The following is a 26,368-nucleotide window of genomic DNA, read 5'->3' as shown; positions in this document are numbered from 1 at the left end:
TCATGTAAAGCCCTTCCTGACAACTACTAGCTAACTACATTCATTCACAGCTGCTGGCTCGCTACATTAGACATGTTTGACTGGAGAAATAAAACCAGCTGGGCTGTTTGTGGTCTTTGAACATTTGCAGCAGATTCATGTTAGCTTCATGCTCACTACTCTGCACACTTATGAGGAACAGCAATTTGAGATTATAGTGTGCCGTGACAGGCATCCTAATGTGAAACGAGTCTGACATCAAAACAAACATCAGGCATGGTAAACAAGTTTCTAATTTGCCAAGCGCATCAAGTGATCATGTAATTGGATAGCTGTGATGTATCTGTCATTATGTTTCTCAGAATCATTGGCTGCAGCTGTTCAAAAGAAACGTCTCATCGGTTTCCAGGTTCTGTTTGCTGGCACTTTCAACAAAATACAAAAATAGGGCCTGAATGTCTTAGAAAATGACTTTTTTCCCCTCCTTTTCAGCAAATGATCAGTGAAATTGAGGTGCTTAACATTTAGAAAATGTTGACTGTTAACAACAGGAGATGAGATAATGATAGGTTTGATTTTTTATTCATTTTATATGTGGCATCCATTATCAAAAGGATATCTAAAAATACCCTTTGACTGTGATTTTAATTATTACCATTAAAAACAACAACACTTATTTTTTTACACCAGAACAGGTAATAGCGTTGCAAGTTTAGCCTTAATTAAGGCATTATACCACAGATGAATAGGCTAAACAAATGAACTAATAATATCACCATACTTTTCCAGCTGGTTAATTACATTAAGAGTTATTTTGTTTTGTCTAATGTCTAATTTGCATCAAATTCCAGAAAAAAAAAAAAAATCTGACCATTGGATAAAGCCAGGTTCAAATTTCTTGTTTGATTTTGTTGACATATTAGAGTTAAAGGTTTTTACTGAGGGGATTATGGATATCTCTGTTTATCACTCCATAAATCAGTTTTTAAGATTAAAATGTTGTATAAAATTAGGTGAATGGTATACGAACAAACCCTTCAGTAAAATCCTTCAGAATATAGATGGGAATAAAACTGCAAAGTTTAGTGTATATAAGTGCTGATGAAGTGGAGGAAAAAAAAACGTTTAACCCTTTACAGATGTGTATTGTAATTGAAATCTACAGACGCATATAGATAAAGTGCAATAATATAAACACTTAAAGTGAATTTTAATGTTTTCTTTCCACTAGCCTGGAACAACATGTTATGAAAAGCCGAACAGCCCAAAATCTCAAATTAGACAGATGGATGAAAAACAACAAAACACAAAACACAAGCTGATACTCAGCAGGAGCTAGCTAGTTTATGGCCAAATGTTGATTTATAGTTATTGATACACACATCGTTAATATATTTACCAGTTTTTATAACAGTATTTACAACACAAATGGGATCACCTGCATGGGTTCCTACAGTGTACTGTTAAAGGTAATACAATGAGACACCAAAGTGCACCCTATTTGCAGACCATTAATAACCAAAATGAATTTGCTCTTGAGACGAGGAAGGTGTTAAGAGGACGTGTGTATGGTCTTACCTATGCAGGTGTGGATGTTGCTTGCGTTTAATTTGCTCTGGGATTTACCTCGCAGGATGGGTATTCCACAGCTGACAGAATAACTGCTGTCTGATTCTGTGAAACGTAAAACCAAAAATGGCATTAGAGTTGAATGTTCAAGTGTGTTATGTGGTTATACTGAAGTTACAAAGTGTTTTTTGGGGGGGATATTGGTATGTACCTGATAGATAATGTGCTTTGGACGCACATGTGAGAGAGCAGCTCTCTTTTTTCCCCGTCTTACTGCAAGTGAGGGTGGCTTTGGGGGACACCAGACTGGACGCACATTTCACGAGCTCTGTATGATGTGCAGAAACTACAGGTTTGACTTAATAACATTGCATTTGTCCTGTATTAGGATGCATTAAAACATCTCATTGGTCCTATAGTTTTTGCAAAGACAAGGAATTGACATATTTATGACAACTGAAAGCACTCTTTGGCATTTGCATCTGAACCAGAAGAGTTCAGGTATGTTCTAGTGGCTTCTGAATGGCCTCTAGGTGGCACTCTTGTCCACATACCGACACAGTCCTTCCTGTTCCAGAGCAGTTTGTAACCAGGAGGACAGGTACACTCGTAACTCCCCAGAGTGTTCACGCATCCGAATTTACAGCCGCCCCGGTTAATGCTGCACTCATCGATATCTATAAAACAAAACAATTACAAATATCTGGTCTTTGTTATAAAGGCCATTTGTTAGAACAATAATGACTGAATTGCAAAAACTAAAAACATATCTCTTTGAGAAGGCTTATAATAAAGTCTAAATGAAGCGGATGTAAGCATTTAAATACATGTATTTGTGTTTTGACTTTTCCCCCTGTATGGCGAATGTACAGTGCTGTTGAATGCCAGAACTTATATGGGGTTGTTTAGCCCAATTTTCGATACAAATAAATGATTGATTGGTTTAAAGGAAAATATTTACTGTATGCACAGACTCTCTGGATAAACTACTGCAGAATACAACCAGAGCAACCCACACTGTATCCCACACTGCATTGCACTCCATTTGACCTTCCATTTCCAGTGTGACTAAACAGATATAGGCATATGTTGTCTGATTTAACAGACATGACTTGTGTGCTAAATGACTCACTATAAATCAATTAAACTATGCACTTTGTAGACGTCAACCGTATATGTATGTAACATCCCATATTTTTTTTGTTTTTGGTCAATTAAGAGCATCATCTAGACATTTAAAGTGCACTTTTTAAAGTACTTTTTACACTACAAAACTTCACAGAATAGTGCATAATAAAGGTTAAACAAAGGTTAATAATAAGTACGTGAACTGGGATGCACCTATGGACTAAAGGCTAAGATTAAACAAAAATTGACAAGTTTGCATTAGCAATTTCCACAGAAAGAAATTGGTGTAGAACCAATTTTCACTCAGAAATTGCTTTACAAAAAGTAATTACAAAGAAACAGCATGTAACTTTGAATTAAAGTGACATTTTAAAGTAGAAAAAATGAAATAGTGTTTTCTTGTAAAACGTACTCTAATAAACTCTCTAAACTTTTTTTACAGTAAAAAATACATCCCAACACCAGAACAAAACCAGCAGCTGAAAAAAATCCCCAGAAATCCAAAAGCAAATGAGAGGAAAAAAGTTTAATCGAGTGTATTAGAAACAGAGTCAGAGAGAAAATGTGTGTTTCAACAGATTTGCTTTCTGAAAAGTGGGAGTGTGAGAGTTTCTTGAAGAAATAAAGAGCTTGCTTGCTAGGCTAGTCTGGTTTCCCTTCTCTTTGTCGATCTCTTATTCCCCATCAGATTTGAACCAGCTCCAGGCTAAACCTTTCACTTTCACATTTCCTTTCCCTGTCTGGAGCCCGAGCCTTCATTAATTTAAAGATCGAGGAAGGGGGACGGGGAAAGAGAAAATCAACATTAGGCTGACACTTCTATAGCTAAAAAGTCCCTTTTAGGGCAGGTAGCCTTCTTGGTAACAACCTCAGACAGCCATTTCCAGTCCAGCTCACATCTACTGGGATGGAGAAAGACTAAAACCAGAATATGCTGTACATGTACTATTACTGTAAACTCTGCAACAATCAATTCTGAACTAAAGTCTGTTGCAGCTTTAAAGGGGACCTATTGTGCTTTTTAACATGTTCAACTTTCTTTAGTGTGTAATGTTGCTGTTTGAGCATGAAAAAGCTCCGCAAAGTTTCAAAGTCTCTCCAGCATTAGTTCTTCTCTATATCAGTGTCAGTGTTTCTGAACTCCCTGAAACGCCTCCATTGTAGTCTTGAGTTTTCTTCCAGGAACGAACACATCACAATATTCCTTATTTAAATAATTAATACGCAGAATAAAGGGGCGGGGCCTGCTTGAGTTAGTTAGTAGTGTGTTGAAACTGGCGGTTATGGTAAGGGGCGGGACATTTCCCAAACACACTCGAAGCGCTTGACCAATCACAACACACCGGTCCAGCAGACCAATCAGAGCACAGTGTGCTTTTCAGAAGGAGGGGCTTCATAGAGACAGGAACTAAACAGACCATTACTGACAGACTGGGAAGAGAGGAGCTGCAACAATTGACCCGTCGCAGGGAGTTTGATTGACAGGCGATCTGAACAATCATAATCCGCCATCTGCCGATTCCGCCATTTTTGTCCGACAAAGCAGTCAAGAGGGTTAGTAGATTAACGTCGGAGGATTTAAACTTGAAAAATGGAGTGTACTGACGTCTTTCCGCGGTTAAAACAAAATTCTTTCTTATGTTTTTTCATGTTTATTTGATGCTATAAATGAAGAGATGATCGGTTCACGAGCAGCTTTAAGAGGCTCTACAGCAATCTGTCAGACACATTAAAGAGCCACAAAACGCTATTTATTGTTTAAATTTCGTTAAAAAATTACCAAATTTGAAAGTTGAGACTTTGTCTTATATCAAAAGTAACCTGGTCTGTCAGTGTGTTGTCAGTGTCCTCTCTGCTCCACAATGTATTTTTCACTGCGAGAGAACATGGTGTGGCGTGAGAGCGGCGTCGGTTGTCGGACATAACAACAGTAAATAAAGGGGAAGTAGTCTTTGCGAACGGTCAATTAAAAATATATGGGAAAAATAATGTGTTTTTGAACATTCAAGCATACTATTCTAGCAGAGCCCGAAAATAAAATCAAGACTGAACATCTATTTCCCAGCAGATAAGCCGTCAATGGGACCATTCTCTGTAGACAAAAGAGAGCGCTTCATTAATCGAGGTGTTATCTAAAAGCTAACGGAGTGAAACATTCATTATTTCTGGTCATCTCAACAATAGTAAGACACATATATCACTAAATGAGCTGTCCTCATCTGCTTAATCAACCCTGAAACAAGTGCACTGGTGCAGCCCAGAGTCACACACTTAGACAAGAACAAACCATCTCACATGATAGCCACGGTTTGATTCTGCATGCCATTTAGCACTGGCTTCATCTGAAATTGGTCATTTACACCTGCAAAATTTTTTTATTTTCGCATACTTAGCATTTTTTTGCCATGATTTCCAGTAAAATTCTTAAATCAAGATACATTTACTTGAGAAGCAAAATGACTTAAGATATTAAGTCTTGTTTCCTGAAGTCACAGTTCACTTCCAGAAAAAGCACACAAGTTGTGAGAAATCAAGATTAACAAAAACGCGACATAAAATACAATCCATGTACTCTGAGGTGAATATGTACATTGTGTTCATCGCAACAAAAAGTTATCGTGTTCACATCTGTCATTCTGACTGTCATCAGACAAATGGAGTGATGGTCAGGAGATATTTAACTATGTTAAAGGGATATTTCACCGCTGGAAAGATGAATGTGTATTTAAACTGGGTCATTTATGTAGTAGAAATGTGAAATTATTTATGAAAGACAACAACTCCCAGAATGCACTTGCTTCGCTGCCCTACGAGGACACTCCCAAGCCACGCCTACCGGTTACAGAGGGCAGTGTCGGGAGAAATGATACAACTAGGCTACTAGCTGACTCAAAACTGAAAAAGAGAGATCCCCCTATGGGCGGGTTGAACACATGTGGAACGAGCTCCTCCTTCTGGCTGTAGTCTCTCGCCTCTGGACAAACAAGCCCCCGATGATCATGACGCTAAATGAAGATTTTTGCGTCAACAGAGGTTTATTACCAGACACACAATACAGAAATCTCTCGTCTCAGGGGGACATGAGGGAGGGAAGCACGGCCATTCGAAAATACTACCGGGTTTCTACTGATACAAAGCTTAATGCTAATCAGTGAAGTATCCCTTTAAGTACATGGATACTTTTTGGGGATTTCTAGGTGTTGTATTTCATGTTGCATATATTAATCTTGATTTTCTGGGTGAGTCGGAGTGAACTGCAGCACTAATAGAGTGTCAAGAACACACATGTCGGCCAATTCAATTTCTGGTTGTTTTTCTCCAAACCCTATCGTATACCCAAACGCGAGCGGGATATATATACAGTGCTATGCATAAGTTTAGACACCCATGCTAAAGTTGACTAAAAAGAGGATCTTTTGGAAACTGAACTTAATGCCTTAATTTAAAAAATTAGGAAAAATCCAACCTTTAAGGACACCAATTTTCTTTGTGAATGAATAATGTATCGTAAATAAATAAATATTCTTCCTTAAAATACAGGGTGCTTAAGTCTGGACACCCCTATGTTAAATTCCCATAGAGGCAGGCAGATTTTTATTTTTAAAGGACAGTTACTTCATGGAGCCAGGATACTGTGCATCCTGATAAAGTTCCCTTGGCCTTTGGAAATAAAATAGCCCCACATCATCACATAGCCTTCACCATACCTAGAGATTGGTATGGTTTTATTTCAGTTAGCCTAATAGCTAGTTTGATTTGCATTGAGAGAAGATCTTATGGAAGTACCCCATGCCAATCTCTAGGTATGGTGAAGGCTATGTGATGATGTGGGGCTATTTTAATTCCAAAGGCCAAGGGAACTTTATCAGGATGCACAGTATCCTGGCTCCATGAAGTAACTGGCCTTTAAAAATAAAAATCTGCCTGCCTCTATGGGAATTTAACATAGGGGTGTCCAGACTTATGCACCCTGTATTTTAAGGAAGAACATTTATTTATTTATGATACATTATTCATTCACAAAGAAAATTGGTGTCCTTAAGGGTTGGATTTTTCCTAATTTTTTAAATTAAGGCATTAAGTTCAATTTCCAAAAGATGATTTTTTATTCCTCTTTTTAGTCAACTTTAGAATGGGTGTCTAAACTTATGCATATAGCACTGTATATATTTTAAATTACCCTTTTGTGGTCCGAAAAAGAAAGAACGACATACTGCATTAGAACAACACCAGGGTAAGTAAATGACGACTTCATTTTCATTTGAGGGTGAACTATCCCTTTAAGAATGTTTAGATATTTGTACTGGAAAACAGGACAAAAATACTAAGGAAGAAAATTGCTCTTTTTTTGCAGTGTACAAGAGACCTTCATCCTGACCATCCAAAAGTAGTAAGTACCAGTTATTTCACCGATAAACCTGAAAATATATATGTTATTTGCTGAGTAATCTAGTTAAGTGCCTTACACCAAGCTCTGAACATCTTTTAAAAATTGGTTCAGGGTCCTGACTGCTGCCCAAGGAAACTAAAGAGCATTTATATGGGACAGGCTCAGTTTTCATTGGATGTGTTTGCCCAAGGTAGAGTTAGTGAGTCTACCAACATGAGATATCTATTAGAAGTTTCTCTACACTGGGAAAATTATGTTCTTCCTCAGTATTTGTGTCTTGTTTTCCAGTACAAATATCTAAACGTTCTTAAATCAAGATACATTTTCTTGAGAAGCAAAATGATGTTAGATAGTTGATAGATGATAGTTTCTTACAGCCGTATTTAATTTGTTTTAAGCATAGAGTGAAATCAGAAAACAAGACTTAATGTCTAAGTAATTTTGCTTCTCAAGTACATGTATCATAATTAAAGGGTAACTCTCGCCAAAATGCAACCTAGGCTCTTTTTGTTAATCTACCCGAGGCAAACTTTCGTGTAAAAGCATAATTAGAATGGAAACGCCAATTTTAAGTTTGACCGTATTTTCGTTTTAGGTTAAAATTCCTTGTGAATGGGGCACTTCTATGATAGCATCAAAAATCGCTATTTTTAAAACACTAAGAAGGCTCGACACAACATGAAACTTTGCTCGAAGTCTCACCAGAGGCTCTACACATGAACTCCAGCATTGAGAACATTGTTTGATAATCAAAACAACAGATTATCCGTGAATTTATATGGAACTAAGCTTTAGGAGCTTTCCATCTTTACTCTCCTCCCTGTTACGGAGATCGACTATTTTTGACTGACAAAATGCCGGCGGACGAAAACACAGTTTGTTGTTTTAGTAAACTCTGTGCACACAAACAATGTTCTCAATGCTGGAGTTCATGTGTAGAGCCCCTGGTGATACTTTGAGCAAAGTTTCATGTTGTGTCGAGCCTTCTTAGTGTTTTAAAAATAGCGATTTTTGATGCTATCATAGAAGTGCCCCAAGCACTCGCATTCACACGGCATTTAACCTAAAACGAAAATATGGTCAAACTTAAAAGTGGCGTTTCCATTCTAATTATGCTTTTAAACCAAAGTTTCCCACGGGTAGATTAACAAAAAGAGCCTAGGTTGCATTTTGGCGAGAGTTACCCTTTAAAGAATGTTTAGATATTCTTGAAACACAGAAACTCACAAAACTCTCCAGAAAGAAATCCCTCAATGCATCACGTACCTCCGCAGTGAGCCACGCCGTAGAGGACGTAACCTTTGTGGCAGTAGCACTGGAAACTTCCAGGTGAGTTCACACATGTGTGGTCACACGCCCGGTCAAAAGAGCACTCGTCTATATCTGCAGAAACAGCAAACGCAAGCACTTTTATTCATATAACTGTTGAATTCACACTAGTGTGGAAAATTGTGAAGCCCTGAAAACATCAGACCGGTAGCGGTAGCCACGATGAACAGTACCATGTGGCGTCCTTCCCCTCAACTCCATCTGACGTCAATCATTTCAGTGTAATCCCCAATTAGGCCTTAATAAACCCTCTGCTGTTCATTAACACACATTACCTGGCTAGAGCCGAGGTATTTAAACCCCTCATCCTTATTTCCTCAGGACATATGGAAATGATTTACCTTTAAACGCTCCCACAGCATGTGTCATAACTTGAGACTGTTTCGGGTTAGCCTCTGGATTTTGTTAACTGCCACTTCACTCATTACTGCCGAAGTTCCCTGTTCACCTCATCTATTTCTGGGTGAATCCCACGAAAAAATGTGAAGGTCATATTTCACCCCAAAATTGCATTTTTTTTTTTGTCAATGACATGTCAAGCAATATCACATATAAACCTGCAATTCTGAAGAAAAAAGTCTGAATTAAACTGACTTTTTAAAGTGATTTTATATCTCACAATTCGGAGAAAAGATGTCAGAATTGCGAGATATAAACTCGCAATCGCGTCCAATTCTAAGAAAAAAAAGACTGCCCTTATTCCTCAGAATTGCGGAAAAAGTGAGAATTGTGAGTTTATTTCCCGCAATTCTGATTTTATATTTCACAGTTGTGAGATGAAAAGTCGCAATTATCTTTTAAAATGTTTTATTCTGTGGCGGAAACAAGCTTCCACAGATTCTCTTTAAGCAATAACAAAATTAGTTTACCAATTAAATAGTAAAAATATATGCCATTTTTGACAGATTTTTTTAGATTCATCTTAGTAGATGATCTAAAACGGATGTAACTCAACCACCATAAAGATGCAATGTTGTGTGTGAATGAGTTAACAAGGTCAAGCTTATTAACTCGTTCCCCGCCGTTCTCGTTCTGTGTTTACACTGTTATACAGTAGGGTGCGCTATTACACATCGTCTGAAAGAGTCCTGTAGCATGCAGTACGTGATAGCACATGTAAGCAGATGCATATGTAAAATAACGCAATCATCAACATTAAACAGCATATAAATCAAAACTGCCTAATGTTACAGAATAAAAAGTCGACCCAGGACGAGCGACTGTGAAGCTTTGGGGGTGTTGATGGACTCGATCTACTCCATATATGTTAGGATCATCATTCTGAATCTGATCCAGATGTGGTCTTAGACAAAAACACAATTTTCTCAGCTTTTTGCTCAAAATGTTTTTTTTTTTTTTTTAAATGAAACTTACCCACTTTCAAGTGTTGATCAAATGCATGAAGCTATAAAACAAGTTGTTTTTGTCTAAAAGCAGAGGCTCTGTTCTTTTTGTTGTTGATATATTGCATGTTCAGATATTCATAAAACAATATATTCTGGGGGCCATGAAACTCTTGTGAAAATTATCAAAAATGCTGGTGCTGGCAGGCAACTTTTTTCAAAAAACGTTGGTGGGGAAAGAGTTAACAAGCCTTTATGGTTTTGGCAGATCAGTTCAGGCCACATTGTCCTCAAGTTAAAGTACCTCAAAGTGTATTACCAAGAAGCAGCTTCATCAGTCAGAGCTTGAGAAAGCACAGCTCCATGACTGAAGGTTACACAATCAATACACGCCCCAGAAACCCTTGTTCAATCTAACAAATCACCTCACTGGTGTCTGCGCTGGGGTTTCTCGCCTTCGGTGAACATCAATTCTGGGATTGGATGTGAGAGGCTGATATCACTCAACGGCTCAGTTGGAGAATAACTTTGAAGGACTTTATAGACTCCACAGGCAAAAATAAATATCCCCACATCCTTCGTATGATTAGGAGACTCAACACTGCCTGGATTTAGTGTAAAAAAAGTTGGATTTCACTTGTTTTCAGAAAGGCAACTGAAGCCAACACCCTTGACTGGCTTTCCCCCCCATAAGAGGTTTATTTTATGCATTTGGACAGTTAAAATGACATGTCAAGCAATATCAATAGCTATGTTTCCATCCAAAGTTGCAGCAAAATTGGAATATCGCATTAACATTTGCGAATAGAGCAGCGTTTCCGTCCCATGTGTTCAAGAAAACAAAACCGTCACTTCCTGGGAAATTGGCGCCAAAGATAATCAGCAATAAAAAAGGAGTTGCAGCAATCGGGGAACCACTGTGGCTCTTTATTCCTCCATCATAAATGAGTTGCGTCTCAGAGCTGCAGACGAGACGCAATAAACGCTGTCATGATCTCTTGTGCTCGGATGCTGGTGTTTGAGAACTTAATCGTGTGAGACGTTTCTGGGAGGAATTAAACCAAATCATTCTGATGACAGACTTTAGCTCAAGCATTTCCAAACAACAAAACCAACATTCAAGATGCTGCAATGCGATTGGTCCGCTGGTTTGTCCAGTTATCCAATCATAGCCTCTGCTGAGGCAATGTCATGTCAGTTAGTTGTTGCTCATCGAGGGATTTATTCGGTAAATGTGTTTCCATCGTAGTTTATGAGCATGTCGTCTTATCAGCTAAAAAAATTTATCCATCTATATTAAGCGTATACATTTTTTATGTGCATTTTTAGAATTTATGAGCACTTTGGTGTTTCTATCCAGCATTGTTTTAATGCGACATCCCAAAAATGTGCATACAAATAGGTGGATGGAAACAATGCCGGTGTGACATGCTATACTTCATCTAAAACAATTTGAAACAACATTTTTCATGCCCAGACTTTGGTAGCATCATTAAAATGTGACTAAAAGTGGAAAAAAGACACCATGTCCAGTTATAGCACCTTAAATTGGTTGCTGAATGAAAAGATCATGTTATTCGTCAACTACCCAATTATAATCTTGCCAGCTTCAGAGCATCAGATTTAAAACAACAGATGTTAAATACATATATTTATAAAAACTCTTTTTTAGAGTTGTTTTGAAGGTCAGGCAGTTTCTAAGATGCCAGGAAGCGTATTTTTAGAGCGTTTGGGTGTTAGTCTGACAGCAGGTGTGTGTTTATATTCTCTCGTTCTTTTATTGGCACATTTCAGCTCTCTGTACTGTGGATACCAGGAACAAACAACTTAGAAAAACTAAAAGAAAGGGCAAAATCAAACCCACGGCTATGATGCCACGCACTGCAATGAAATGATTTTCTTCCTCTGTATTTTTGTCTTGTTGCTATGTGGTTGCTAGGGTGTTTAGGGTGGCTTATTACTGGTCCAAGTGAAAGGAGTCCAGCATCCTCAGGTGATATTTTGGTTGGTCTTTAGAAATGGCTTAGGTCTCTCCCTCATGCAATCCTGTGGGATTTTTGCATGTTTTATCATCAGCCAGATTAACATTTTAAGTCCGATTATTTAGACAAATAATATCAAATGTCTCTGCCCAACACTGTCCTAACCACAACACTTTAAACCCTAATAAGTTGGCAAAACTCAAAATATTTGAGGTAACCAGTTAAAAAAAAATCAAACGTTTCTTAAGTAAACTCAACGATTAAGTTAGAAAAACTGCTGATTTTGATTTTGCACAAGAATATTAATTGCAATTTAACTGAAATATTGACTAAGCTAACTCATCGAAATTTGATCACATAAACATTATATCAAGTCAAATATTTTGACTAGCAACCAATAGCAGACTTGCATGTGCTAATGTAAGCTAGCGAAGAGACTATCACATCCCTAAATTAAAGGCCCCGATATACTTCAAGCAAAATCAAAAAAGAATCTGGTGTGAAATCATTTTGAAACAAAATCAGGCTTAAACGATGCTTGTTTGAAGTTTGTTCTTTGAGTTCGAAACAGCTTGTCAATGCAAACTTTCAGGAAGTTCGCTCCGGCTTTTAAACCATTGGTCCGTGACGCCTTCTTTGACGTGGAAACCTACTCTGATTTATTTCTTCTGTTCAGTCCGTCAAGGTCTGACATCAGCGAGTAAAAACATGAGCACACTGGAGAGACGCTTTATAGCAGAAAATGAAGTTGACTGACATTGTTTTTCCATGTTTAATACTGTAAAGCTGCTTGCGAAAAGAAGTATGTCAGGGCCTTTATTCTTGTGCAAAAACACACTAAATAACACTTCATTTCCAAATTTATTCTCCTTACTCAGTCTGACGCAAAGCATGCTGGGAACTATAAATCTGTCGCAACTCATTCAGTTTAAGTTCAGCTTAATATAATCAATTACTGAGTTCATGTTAACTTTTTTCTATTATTGAACTTTCAGTACTTTTTGAGTGAAATTAACTAATTAATTTTACTGTTCGATTTTACAGTAGCCGCATATCCATTACAGATTTGCGCAAAAAACTTTTGCAATATTTTCTAAATGTCGATAACAAACTATTTTAAAAACGTATATATATATATATATTTTTTTAACTAATGCCATTTCCAATCAACCGATGTTATGTGACTAAAAAGTATTTTTTTCTTCTTGCGATAAGTCATTCCAAAAATGATGGCTACAGATGTTGGTAGGTTTAAGTATATCCCAGCTACCGCTATAGCCAGTGTTTTAAATCGAAGGAGACGTAGGCGTGTTATCCGAACATTAATGGCCAGGAAAGACCCTTATACTTGTGAGTGACACATATAAGGTGTTTCTCCCTCATATCTGCTTCAAGGTCTTGATGAATGTGGCATTTCTTTGCTGTTTAGAATCCAGTATTCCCATAATACTTTTGTCTTTTACGAGTTTAATAATGAACTCTGTCTCGTCTTCTGTCCAAACATACCGCGCCATCTTTAAAGAATGATCGACTGTTATGTACGTCAGGTGACTGTAAATGCGCAAAAACTGTTTTCATTTCAGTTTTGCGAAATATTCCTTTTTCGAATTGCCTGAAAAAACACCTCATGCGAGCGTAAAAACGTTTTTGCCATATATGGGAGTTTCTGCGAAATTTACGTGTTTCCATTGCCGTATGTTCAATTCACAATTTCAATGCGCGCAATTTAAAGGGTAATGGAAACGTGGCTAGTGAAGTCTCAGCAACGCAATGGCAAAAGTCTTAGCAAGCACCACAAACCAAGAAAGATGAGATATTCTGACTTATTCACCCCTATAGACACAGGCATGCCGGTCCCACTTAATCTCGCAGTCTGAAACAATGGCATTGTGAGAGTAAAATGACAGCTGGTGTGTTTATAGAGCGCAGAGAGGGGCTTTATCAGCAAACTCCCACCTCAAGAACACTGGGGATCTGATAACACCTCCCCCTAAATACACATCAGAAAGCTCTTAAGCGACCGAGGAATGTCTCCAGGCTTTCTGAGAGGTGTTGAAGGACAAGTCCCGTCCCCGCTGATGGTCTTTGGGTTGATGACAGCAGGGGAACACTGAAGCTGTTAATCCCGAGATAGAGCACATATTCTGTTTACACCTTTCAGCCACTCGTTTCCTCACGAACGACACGCACATGGACAACTATGCAATCTGATTTGTAGCTGAAGGTCTGATAAAATGATTGTTTTCAACAGGTTATACATTCTCCCGGCCAATGACATTTTCTTATTTCTTTTACCTGCTCTGCCATTCATCAAGAGCTTTTACACTGCAAAACTGATTTTCTTCCTCAGTGTTTTCCAGTACAACCATCTAAACATCCTTAAATCAAGACACAGTTACTTGAGAAGCAAAATTACAGAAGATATTAAGTCTTGTTTTCTGAAAAATTTATCAAAATTAAGTGACTTTACGAGAAAAAATATCTGCAAATGGACTAAGAAAAATAAACTTGTTTTTTTTTTTCAAGTACTTGTAACTTGATTTAAGAATGTCTAGATATATTTACTGGAAATATATTCAGTGCAAATATCAAATCTTCTTTTAAGAACTGTTAAATGCTATATAGATCATCAATTAATAATTCATGCACAAAGCGTCACATGTGCACTAAGACACTTAGTATTCAATAATATCATCAGTTTGACTCCAATGACACAGAGCTAAACTCGACATGAATGATAACACTATTGCCTGCTTTATATTTGTTTCACAAATGATGAATTTTGCAACATCGACACTGGGCGACATTGGGTGACATTGGGTTATTGGACTGAATTTATCAACACTGAATGATTAATGACACTATTGTCTTCTGTAGAGCTGCTTTACAGCAGAATTGAATTGTGTTTGCATCACTAATCATTATCTTCCCGTTTATCACTATAAAGCTGCTTTGAAACAATCTCTATTGTATAAAGCACAACATACTTAAAGTAAGTGATTTGAACAAACCTCTAACCCTTAGTATGAGCAAAAATAATAGTGATGAAAGCTACAGAAAAAAACCTAGAAAATGCCAGACAATCTTGTTTCTCCCAGTTCTGGAGGCTATTGTAGATGAGGGCAAAAGGTCATGGATAATTTTATCACTTGACATTCCTTACAACAATGGTTACAACATTTGAACGGACAGGAGGAGATGCCCTCCCTGCCCCGCAGAGACCCGCACACGGGCACAGGCCGTTCCCACACCCACCCAATCTGAGAAACAGGAAAAACAACAAGAAGAGAACATCAGCTCACATGGAGATGGTTTAACTTTAAAGGTCCCGTATTATGCCCCTTTTCACAAGATGTAAAATAAGTCTCTGATGTCCCCAGAGTGTGTATGTGAAGTTTCAGCTCAAAATACCCAACAGATCATTTTTTACAGCATGTTTAATTTGTCATTTTTTGGGGCTCAGAAAAACGCTCTGTTTTAGTGTGTGCCCTTTAAATGCAAATAAGCTGCTGCTGGACGACACAGGGGGCGGAGCTTCATGAGCTCGCGCTCAGTCTCTCAGGACAATTTAAGTCGGACAATAATGCCTACAGAGTCAGAGTGCTGTATAGAGATGAAACAGGTATAGTTTAGTAGTTTAATTACAGTTATTATAACGTATTTGTCATCTGCTTGTATATATCCCCTATTTGATCAAACATATACTGATGAGTTTAATAAAGTTTATTGTACATAACACAAAAGATGAAGCGTCAGTTTTACTTCAGAAAATCACCGTAAGAGCTGAGTAAACACAGTAAGTTATTAGAAGTGCGCAAGTACATAAAGGAATTTCGGTAGAGCTGAGGGAGCATTCCTGTGGGCGGAGGTTAGTCAAAAAAACGGTTTTGTTTTATTTAATGGCCCTGGCAATGAGTAATCACCGTCCCAATGTGTAGTAAACCAGGGTCCTTACCAGTGCCCGAATTTATGTACACGATATACTGAGAGGTCAGGAGCTGATTGAGACACAGCCTTTGTTTCTTATCAGAAGTCACAAATCTCTTAGTGATTATTGGATGGGAGGCGCTACAAATAATGTCTGGTGTATGGAAAAACTGCAGACCTGACAACCATTCATAGGGTCAAATAGAGCCTGGTTTAACCTCGCTATCTTTAAATGTTAATGCGTTATTGAGTCGTTACCTTTGACAGCCCTAAATTCAACACAAGAGAGGTTGTCTTCACACACCGTATGAGTTGCAGTTTTCCGCCCCCTTTCGATTGACAGGATATAATCGGCCCTGATCATTGGCTGTTTTTCTGCTCTTTTCAGCCAATGGCAAAATAACTGCTTTCATAATATAAAAATTATACATAATATATCATTTTTAATTGCTTTTTAATTTAATTTACTGCTTTCATGGCTGATGCATAATTTAAAATGGATCCATAATGTATCATTTTTAATTGCTTTTTAATTTAATTTAAATATATTATAATAATATGAATGCCATTTTCATCATGCTGAGATGTAGGCTGAAGTGTGTTTGGCTTAGAAATGGTGTTACTGATGTTGTAATGAGAGTCTATATTGAGAAACTGAATAGACTGACATCAAACCATCTTTTACAGAAATATTCCCAGGCCTGGAGTGTGCATTAGTGTCTATCGACAGGAACATTTTAAAGACCAGCGAGGGGGACTCGGGATCGGAGGTGTGCGTTTATGAAGACTGGCAGGATAGTATCACCTTAAATGTTCTCTGAGGGATTCCTCCTGTATTAAACACCAAGCTCTCCTGACCAAACTAATCGCCAGCTCATAAACCTCATAAACCCCGCTGGATCACAAACAATCTGTCCACAGTATCTCTGAGAGCAGTAAACCAGCAGCAGGGAAGGAGTCGAGCAAACCCTCTTTGCATTTCATTTACTGAGGTTTATGCTTTAAACATAATGACATAACATTTTCCTTGTCTAGTGTACCTTGGCACGTCCTCTCATTGGTCAGAAGTTTGTATCCTTTCTTGCAGCTGCACTCGAAGCTGCCCACCGTGTTTCTACACACATGGTCACACCCTCCGTTGTTCATGCGGCATTCATCAATGTCTGAGAGAGAGAGAGAGAGAGAGAGAGAGAGAGAGAGAGAGAGAGAGAGAGAGAGAGAGAGAGAGAGAGGGAGGAATGAACGCTGGGTAGTTTGAGCAAATACACATGCACAGGATTAGTACCATTGCTTTCAGTTTACCATGATTCAAACCAGGAGGAGGGGATGAATGAGAAAATAATAAAAAGGTAAAAGGGGTGATTGACCGCAAATATGAGAGATTTGTCTGGGCTTAAACTATCAGCTCACTGTTTGAATCCGAATAAAAATAAAAATAATAATACATAAAAAAAAAGTTTTTTTTTTTTTTTTTTTTTTTTTTTTACTTTCCTCCTTTAAAAAAACAAAAACAAAATGGAAAACCTTATAACACATTTTACAATAAGGTCTCTTTTGTTAACATTAGTTAATGCATTAGCTATTCAAATATAATACTATATTAATATATATTAATACATTAGCTAGCAATGTTTTTAAACCATTTATTAATCTTTGTTAACGTTAGTTAATAAAAATCGAATTGTTCATTGTTAGTTCATGTTAACTATATACATATAGTTAACTAATGTTAATCAATTAAACCTTTTTGTAAAGAATTCAAATATTTAAGAAAAAAGGTCGCCCAACTCTCAATTAATTCACCTTGACTGCAGACTGTTTGTCATTTTGTAAAAAACAAACGTTGCTTAATTGATGATATTTACACAGTTATTGAAGTGAACTGAATCAACACTGAACTGACTCAATGTGAATAAAAATAATGACACTATTGTCTTTTTACAGCAGAATTTGAATTGATCTCATATTTGATGAAGTTTGCAACACTGGTTCTGTTATTTTCCTATTTATCACAATGAAGCTGCTTTGAAACACTCTACCATATTGCTAATTTTGCTTCACCCACCATACAATTTACCAGAGAAATGCACATTATTTTCTGAAGTAACATATTTAAGTCCAAATATGAAGTTTGTGATATTAAACAGTTGCACAGCCACTCCTCTAAAATCTGAAATTATTACATTCACATTTATGCATTTGGTATAGGCTTTTATCCAAAGCGACTTACATTGCATTCAAGAATGCAAAAAAATAAAAATATTTTTTTTCTCAGTATTTTTGTAAAACCCCAAAGTTAACTCAACTCAAACCGATTGAGGAAACTGATTGCAGCAAACCATTTAAGTTTAAAAATAAATACATATGAGTATTGTGAACTTATATATATTGATATTATATATATGACTCAATATATATAAGTTCACAATACTCATATGTATTAATTTTTAAACTCAAATGGTTTGCCGCAATCAGTTTCCTCAATCGGTTTGAGTTGAGTTAACTTGTTGGGTTTTACAGTGAGTACAAATATTGAAACATTCTTAAAAAGAAATACATTGAGAAACAAAATTTTATTTTCTGCAAAAATGTATCAAAATGAAGTGACTTTATGCTCAAAACATAAAACAAATCTGCCAATAGAGCAAAAAAAAAAAAAAAAAACTAGAAAAATAGATTCCCCTTTAAATGAAGCGGTAACTCTTTACAATAAAGCTGCATTAGTTAACACTTGTTTGTGTATTAACTAACATAAACTAGCAATGAGCAATACATTTTTTAGAGTATTTATTAATCTTTGTTAATAACACAAATAAAGGCCTACAATCCTCATTGTTAGCTGATGTCAGCTCAGGTCCATTAACTGATATTAACAGATACAACTTTTGATTTGAATAATGTATTAGTAAATGTTGAAATTAACATCAACTGATATTACATATGTCACTTAGTTTTGATATATTTTTCAGGAAACACGACCAAGTCATTTTGCTTCTCAAGTAAATGTATCTTGATTTATGAATGTTTAGATATTTGTACTGGACAACGAGACAAAAACACTGAGAAAGAACATCTTTTTTTTGCAGTTCATGAGCTAAACTTTACAGTTCGAGCGACGGGAATCTAAGAAATGAAGTGCGAAACTGAGGGAAAGAGAGGAGGATAAGAGAAATGACTGAAAATGGAAGAAGACGTATTGTGCCAGACACACATGGAGTGAATGTGCGACTGCTGGAACACCAGACCTCATGGGGCTCGAACAGGAGAAACTCTTTCAGCACCGCGTCTCCTCTGGCCTGTTCTCTCAGAATCGGGGATCAGTATATCATCAGCTCGTCCGGCTCCGCTCAGGCTTTGATTGAGCTGGTCTGGATGTTTCTGATTACGGCTGAATCATCGGAGTAAATGAGGCGTTCATCTCAGAGAGAGGCTGCATCATCTGGATAAAATAACGGCTCCTTCGCTCGTGTCTTCTCGTGCCAGTGCTGTCTGGGGATATTTCCTTTGTTTCTTCTACAGCAGAACTAATAAAACTCAATGTTCTTGTATCGGTCTTGTTAGCGTAACGTTATGAGCGCTCGAGGCGACGCAGGCTCCCAGTCTTGGCCGAAACAACCCACAAGTCTCCACTTCCAGTTTGCTCTTCGCCTCTTTTATTCTTCGTTAAACTCTTTTGTGTTCATCAAGCACTTATTGATTTTCTTAATAAGTATTCATTCATTCATATAGACTTTTTTTGCGATCAAGAGCGAGAGGAGTGTTTAAGGAAATTTCATCTTGGTGGCTATAAAATTTTGACAATTCAGAGATTTCATTTGTAGCCTTGCACTCAGAGATTTACAACAAGGTTTCATTGGTTTCATTTGCATTAGTTAACATGAACTAACAAAGAAGAAATACTTCTAAAGCATTAATGTTCATTTCAACATTTACTACTACACCAAAAGTTGAATCTGTTAATATTTTTTAATGGATCTAAGCAAACATGAACTAACAATGAACAGGTCTATTTTTATTAAATTCAATCTATTGTGAACAGATAGATAGATAGATAGATAGATAGATAGATAGATAGATAGATAGATAGATAGGTAGGTAGGTAGGTAGGTAGGTAGGTAGGTAGGTAGGTAGGTAGGTAGATAGGTAGATAGATAGATAGATAGATAGATAGATAGATAGATAGATAGATAGATAGATAGATAGATAGATAGATAGATAGATAGATAGATAGATAGATAGATAGATAGATAGATAGATAGATCGATAGATCGATAGATCGATAGATCGATAGATCGATAGATCGATAGATCGATAGATCGATAGATCGATAGATAGATAGATAGATAGATAGATAGATAGATAGATCGATCGATCGATAGATAGATAGATCGATAGATCGATAGATAGATCGATAGATAGATAGATAGTTTGCAAAGAAAGGCGATAAGAAATTTTTGCTCTCCACATAAAATCTGTTCTTATTGGCTGGGATTTTATTATTTTCTCTTATCTAGGACAGAAGAGTGATGTGATGCATGTCGGACTAACCAGGATTCGACCGATCCTTCAGATGAGCGGATGATCTCAGTGTGTGTGTTCGTACCTTTGCAGGTCTTGCGGTCCGGCTGTAATGTGAATCCCACCGGACAACTGCATCGCACTCCGGTCACAGCGTCATGACACGTGCTGTCACAGCCGCCGTTATTGACTGCGCACGTCTCTGAAAACACACACACACACACACACACACACACACACACACACACACACACACACACACACACACACACACACACACACACACACACACACACACACACACACACACACACACACACACACACACACACACAGCAGCAGTCAGGACAGGAACAACGCAACATTTGTTTGTGCACATCAAACTTTATGGAGTTCCCATTTTCCAGACTGTGAACAGCTTTTGATGAGTTAGTCATAAACGCAGCACATGCAAGTGAGCAGCAAACGCCTGTGCGTCGAGTGTAAGAGCGTCGCCTGACGGGAGGGTTAGAGCTCAGCGTTGGGCATAAGCAGCATATTAATACTTCACAATGACCATGATGCTTAAAGCATTACAAATGTACATAAACTTGAACTTTGCTCAACTTTGTTGCATCACCAAAAGTCATTTTGTTCCTGGAAACTGATGTACAAGTTAACCACCCTTTTAAAGTATCCCTATTTTGCTATTTTAAAGGCTCATAATTTTGTTTTGGAGACTCAAACAATAGGTTTACATGCATTCAATGTAAAAAACATAATAAACATTGCAGCACCAGCTCTTTTCTCACAGCATCTGAAACGGTTCAATCGAGGATTCTGTCACTCTAAACCCCGCCTTTCCGAGAGCCTGCTCTGCTCTGATTGGTCAGATGGAATACAGTCTGTTGTGATTGGTCTACTCTGCTCTGATTGGCCATATGGAACATAGTCTGTTGTGATTGGTCTACTCTGCTCTGATTGGTCAGATGGAACACAGTCTGTTGTGATTGGTCTACTCTGCTCTGATTGGCCAGATGGAACATAGTCTGTTGTGATTGGTCTACTCTGCTCTGATTGGTCAGATGGAATACAGTCTGTTGTGATTGGTTTACTCTGCTCTGATTGGTCAGATGGAACACAGTCTGTTGTGATTGGTCTACTCTGCTCTGATTGGCCATATGGAACATAGTCTGTTGTGATTGGTCTACTCTGTTCTGATTGGTCAGATGGAACACAGTCTGTTGTGATTGGTCTACTCTGCTCTGATTGGGCAGATGGAACACAGTCTGTTGTGATTGGTCTACTCTGCTCTGATTGGGCAGATGGAACACAGTCTGTTGTGATTGGTCTACTCTGCTCTGATTGGTCAGATGAAACACAGTCTGTTGTGATTGGTCCACTGCTCACAGCGTGTGTCAGAAACCAAACGCCTATTGCCATATCTGAATTTCAGCTCTTCTTCAGCACTTGATACACAGTGATATTTGCAGACTTTTACCTTCACACACAGATATATTACACACTACATGAAAGGTAATATCTGAGAAAGCATAATAGGGCACTTTAAATGGTCATTATTATTATTATTATCTTGTTATTTATCTTATTTGTTTTTGGAATAGTCAATGAAACCAATTTTAATATATGAACAACTAAAAAAAGCAAACAATGTTAATCTATTGTATAGAGATGTAAATAAACAAACAAATTTAAAAAGCAACGTTTTCTCTCTTTATACTGCTCACTTCAAAATCGAAGCACAATAACTGTCATGAATAAGGGTTTAGCATAAAGCTCTGCTGGCATTCAGAAGAACAACTTTATAATAGAGAGAGAGATGGATGGATATACATGTTGGTTGTGTGTGCCAGGGTGCGGGTGTGTGTCACAACATGCCTCTAAAACGCTTAAGAGATTCACTTACTGCATCAATCTCTGATTATAAGGTTTGACATCTTTGGCTTTTGAGAGCTGAAAAATGCTCACACACAAAACCTCCTCTTTGTGTGGGTAAATTCTGCCACCTGAAAAGATTTGATTCAGCTGTGTGAGTGGATATAAATATAATCTTTTGATAGAGGAGATGATAAGCGGTGTCTGATGCGCTGGCAGACTCTGTAAGACACCTGTGAGGTTACTGAAGCGCGCTTTCCACTAAACGCTAATGATCCGTGCAGCGAGCAGAGCATTGGCAATGTTAACTATAAACCCAAAACATCATGGCTACTGATGTAACCCTCGTTCCCTGATGGAGGGAATGGAGACGTTATGTCGAAGACAGATAAATGGGGTCTCACTTGGGAGCGCCAATCACCTCTGGCTTGTAGAGAAATTATGTTTTATTAACAAAGTTCGGGAGAAGGAATGAACCTAATTATCATGGGAGGAGCTCATCCAGTCAACTCAATTAGCATCAGGAGGTATATATACATAAATATATATATCCAGCATCCCTCCACCAACCCATCTCCTCACTTACTAGTCCTATCCAAACCTGGAATGGGGGAAGTACTCTGGGTTCGGGCCAAAATCCGAGCTTGGACGCCACGCCAAATACTCATATCCTTTACTCTATTTAATTATATGTAAGTGTGAACTCGTGAACGGCCAATGGAACTGGAGAGTGGAATTTGCATGCCAAAGCCACTCCCCCATACATACAGGCATATAAGATGGTGGCACGCAGCCACTCATTCAGGTTTATGCTGTTCATTCACCATTCAGCGGTGGTTCAGGGTTGTGGCAGGAGGGACGCAACGTCTCCGTTCCCTCCTTCAGGGAACGAGGGTTACATCAGTAATTAAGACGTTAGTTCGAAGACTGATAAATGGGTCCCTATGGAAAGCACCACAGCCACTGAACCGTTGAGTGTTGGAGACACAGACGCTGGCAAGCCGGAGCGTGCCCTATTGGCAACTGCTCTCATTTAGTCGTAACCTACCCAGCATCCCACGTAAGCCCACAGAATAATAGTCCTCCATGCCCACAGGATGGAAGGGACGAGGCTTACCATGGAGACGGTCGTATCTGCTGCTCCTTTTACATGTTGTTTCATGGGAAGAGTGCTTCAGTTCTCAATTTCCTTTTTTTCAGCCATTACCAGTGTTATTAAAGCTGGGAAAGCATACCTAGTCCAATGGAGAGGGAAGCTACGGAGGACATTTTCTTATTATTAAAGTGTTTAAATGTTTGCCGGTTCCCGCCTCCTTCTTCCCATAACGACATACCTTCGTTACATTACTGTAATCAGTTTACCATAAAATAACTCATTAATTTCTCCCAAGGTTTATTTATCCATTCTGTCACCTGATGGAGTTTTGGTTCCTTTGGCTTTTGGTTTGCTTAGTTGGGGACATTTAATTTAATATTCAACAATAATATTGATCTGCCTGCATTGGCACCATTATATGAGAACTGAACTGAGCTGGACGATGACATCACGGTTCCCTTTCGTAAAGGGAACTCCCGCTGCATCGATACTCAATACTTTGGGGAATGCCTTCGGCATGAAGCGTCTGAAGTCTACTATACAACTATTCCAATCTGGATTGGTGCAACGTCATTACGTCATCCGTGACGTCGCATGTGACGGTGATCCGGAAGCTATAAAACGGTCACAGGAACCAGGAAATGTTAGCTTCTGGTCTTCAGCAAGCGCTCTATGTACAACTTGTCTGTCTTATTTGGTGTTGTTTGTCCGTGAGAGAGTGATATATATATTAAAGTGAAATGGCTGAGAAACAGTTCAGGCAGTGTGCGTCCCCTTGCCCGCGTTTTCTCGCTGAGGGTGACACACACTCGCTATGTGTAGTTTGTTTGGGAGTGGAGCATGCACAGGCAGCGCTCGAGGGCGCTGTCTGTGCAAACTGTGAAATCATGCCCCTAAGAACGCTCCGCTCCCGGCGAGCTATGTTTTCTGAAAGCGGCCAGCCCCGCGATCCCCGTGGATCAGGTCCCGCGTCTGTCGAGGCAGCGCGCCGTCTGCATTCATGGGGATCGCAGCGGGATCTAGTGGATGATGCTGAGACGGCTTCGGCCCTTTCTCAGCATTCTGAAGCTAGTTCCCATAGTTCCGCTCAGGGTGCGGAAGCCCGCGCTGCGGCTTCTTCCGCCCCTGTTGAGGAACCGATGCTCGAATTATCTGGTTCCGAGGAGCTAGATATTTTGGGCATCGAGGCAGGGGAATGTGAAAGATCGCCACCCCATTCCCCTGCCTTTGAGGAGCTGCTAGAGGTTGTGACTAGGGCAGTTCAAAAGTTAAACATCGACTGGCCATCTGAGACGCAGGAAGCGACAGTAAAAAGCAAACTCGATGAGCGCTTCCTGCAGTCCCGGTCACAACCTCTACGCCGGAGTCTGCCATTTTTTCCCGATCTCCACACCGAGGTGTCGAGATCGTGGAATAAGCCCTTCTCCTCGAGAATATCTAGCCCCAATGTCCATCTGTATTCAAATATAATGGGTGCTAGGGAGGAGGGCTATGGGATGATGCCCAGGGTTGAAGAGTCGTTTGCGTCGCACCTCTCCCCTGACGCTGCATCATCCCTGCGGGCTCCGGCGCTTCCCACTAAGCCCTGCCATACAACATCGGCCTTGGTTGGGAAGGCATATATGGCGGCAGGTCGGGCTGGTAGTTGTCTGCATACGATGGGGCTGTTGCAGGCATACCAGGCCGACCTCCTCAAAGAGGTGGACGAAGGCGGGGAGGTCGCCTACGACGACATCCGCGAGATGCGTCGTGTGGTCGACTTGTCTCTCCGTGCTACCAAGGAGACGGCCCGTGCCATCGGCCGCTCCATGGCAGCATTGGTAGCCACGGAGAGACATTTGTGGCTGAACCTGTCAGGCATCGGGGACAAGGACAGGGCTTGTCTCCTCGATGCCCCGGTTTCGCCTTCTGGCCTATTCGGCGACGGTGTCAACAATGTCGTCGATAGGTTTCAGGAGGCGAAACGACAGTCAGCCGCATTCAAAGAGCTCATCCCCCGCCGTCGTTCCAGGTCTCGTGGGTCTGCTGCCAGGGGGCAGTCCCACGAGGCCGCCGCCAGCTCCTCACACCTGCTGAGGCAGAAGGAGAGTGTGGCCTCTCGTGCTCCCCCCCAAGGGGCCTGGAGGCAGAGGCAACACTCTCAGTCGAAGCCTTCCAAACCGAAAACAGATCTGAGGACTGTTATTCAGGCGAGGAAGGCTTCGACTAAGAGGCCATGACGGGACACCCAGGCCTCTGAGGGCATCCCCCTCCGCGTGGGCTTTTTAAAACTTCGCTCCGCGGAGCCCTCAGGAAATCGATGTTGCTTCCCGCCGTCAAGTGCCCTCGGGACGCATCGAATTCTAGCGAATGTATTTCACAGAGTGTTCCTATGAAATCTATTGCTCTGAAACGTTCGCTACCTCTCACGAGGCCTGTAGAAAAAATGATTCGGTTAGTTCCTGCCAGAAGAGTGCTTCAGGTCACCGAAAATATAAACAAAGATGAAACTAGAGATGTGAATAGAAAACCTGAGGTGAGTCCTGAGAGACTAATTCCCTTAGTAGATTATTTAGACACCTGGAAGGGTCTTCAAAATATATCTCAATGGGTCCTGAGTACAGTTGAGAAGGGATATAGAATCCAGTTCCAGTTTAGACCACCCAGATTTAGTGGTGTTATTCATACGCTGGTATCTCCTGATCAGGCTCAGGTAATGGAAGATGAAGTTCAGACTCTCCTAGCTAAGGAGGCCATAGAATATGTGCCCTTAGAGCAGAGGGATTCCGGGTTCTACAGCCGGTACTTCATAGTTCCAAAAAAGGATGGTGGGCTGCGTCCCATTATAGATCTCAGGGTATTGAATAAATCTTTGAGGAGATTTAAGTTCAAAATGTTGACTATACCTATGATCGTTCAACAAATCAGATCCGAGGACTGGTTTGTAACGATAGATCTTAAGGATGCCTATTTTCATATTTCCATCATCCCACATCATAGGAAGTTTCTTAGATTTGCTTTTGGGGGAAAAGCTTATCAATACAGAGTTCTTCCTTTCGGCCTAGCCTTATCACCTCGCACCTTCACTAAATGTATGGATGCTTCCCTTGCTCCTTTGAGACTTCAGGGGATCCGTGTCTTGAATTATATAGATGACTGGCTCATCTTAGCTCAGTCAAAAGAACTGGCGATTCAACATCGAGATGTTGTTTTGCGTCATTTGAGGTGCTTGGGGTTGAGACTCAATGTGAAG

General features: G+C 39.4%; 1 protein-coding gene across 3 annotated transcripts in view; it reads right to left on the bottom strand.

Annotated features, from left to right (window-relative positions):
• Window positions 1–26,368, bottom strand: part of scube3 (signal peptide, CUB domain, EGF-like 3) — a 128,173-nt gene that overhangs the window by 15,005 nt on the left and 86,800 nt on the right. For all 3 annotated transcript variants that reach the window (XM_081385744.1, XM_081385746.1, XM_081385745.1), the window contains 6 exons: window positions 20,251–20,367; window positions 16,688–16,810; window positions 8,333–8,449; window positions 2,103–2,225; window positions 1,760–1,876; window positions 1,558–1,653 (listed from right to left, as the gene is read on the bottom strand). In XM_081385744.1, the coding sequence (XP_081241870.1) occupies window positions 1,558–1,653; window positions 1,760–1,876; window positions 2,103–2,225; window positions 8,333–8,449; window positions 16,688–16,810; window positions 20,251–20,367 (693 nt within the window). The remainder of the gene's footprint in view (window positions 1–1,557; window positions 1,654–1,759; window positions 1,877–2,102; window positions 2,226–8,332; window positions 8,450–16,687; window positions 16,811–20,250; window positions 20,368–26,368) is intronic.

The sequence above is a fragment of the Scardinius erythrophthalmus genome, assembly GCF_964197995.2.
Source record: "Scardinius erythrophthalmus genome assembly, chromosome: 15".
NCBI lineage: Eukaryota > Metazoa > Chordata > Actinopteri > Cypriniformes > Leuciscidae > Scardinius > Scardinius erythrophthalmus.
Note: the sequence above shows the minus strand (reverse complement) of the source record. Positions and strands in the feature narration are given on the sequence as shown.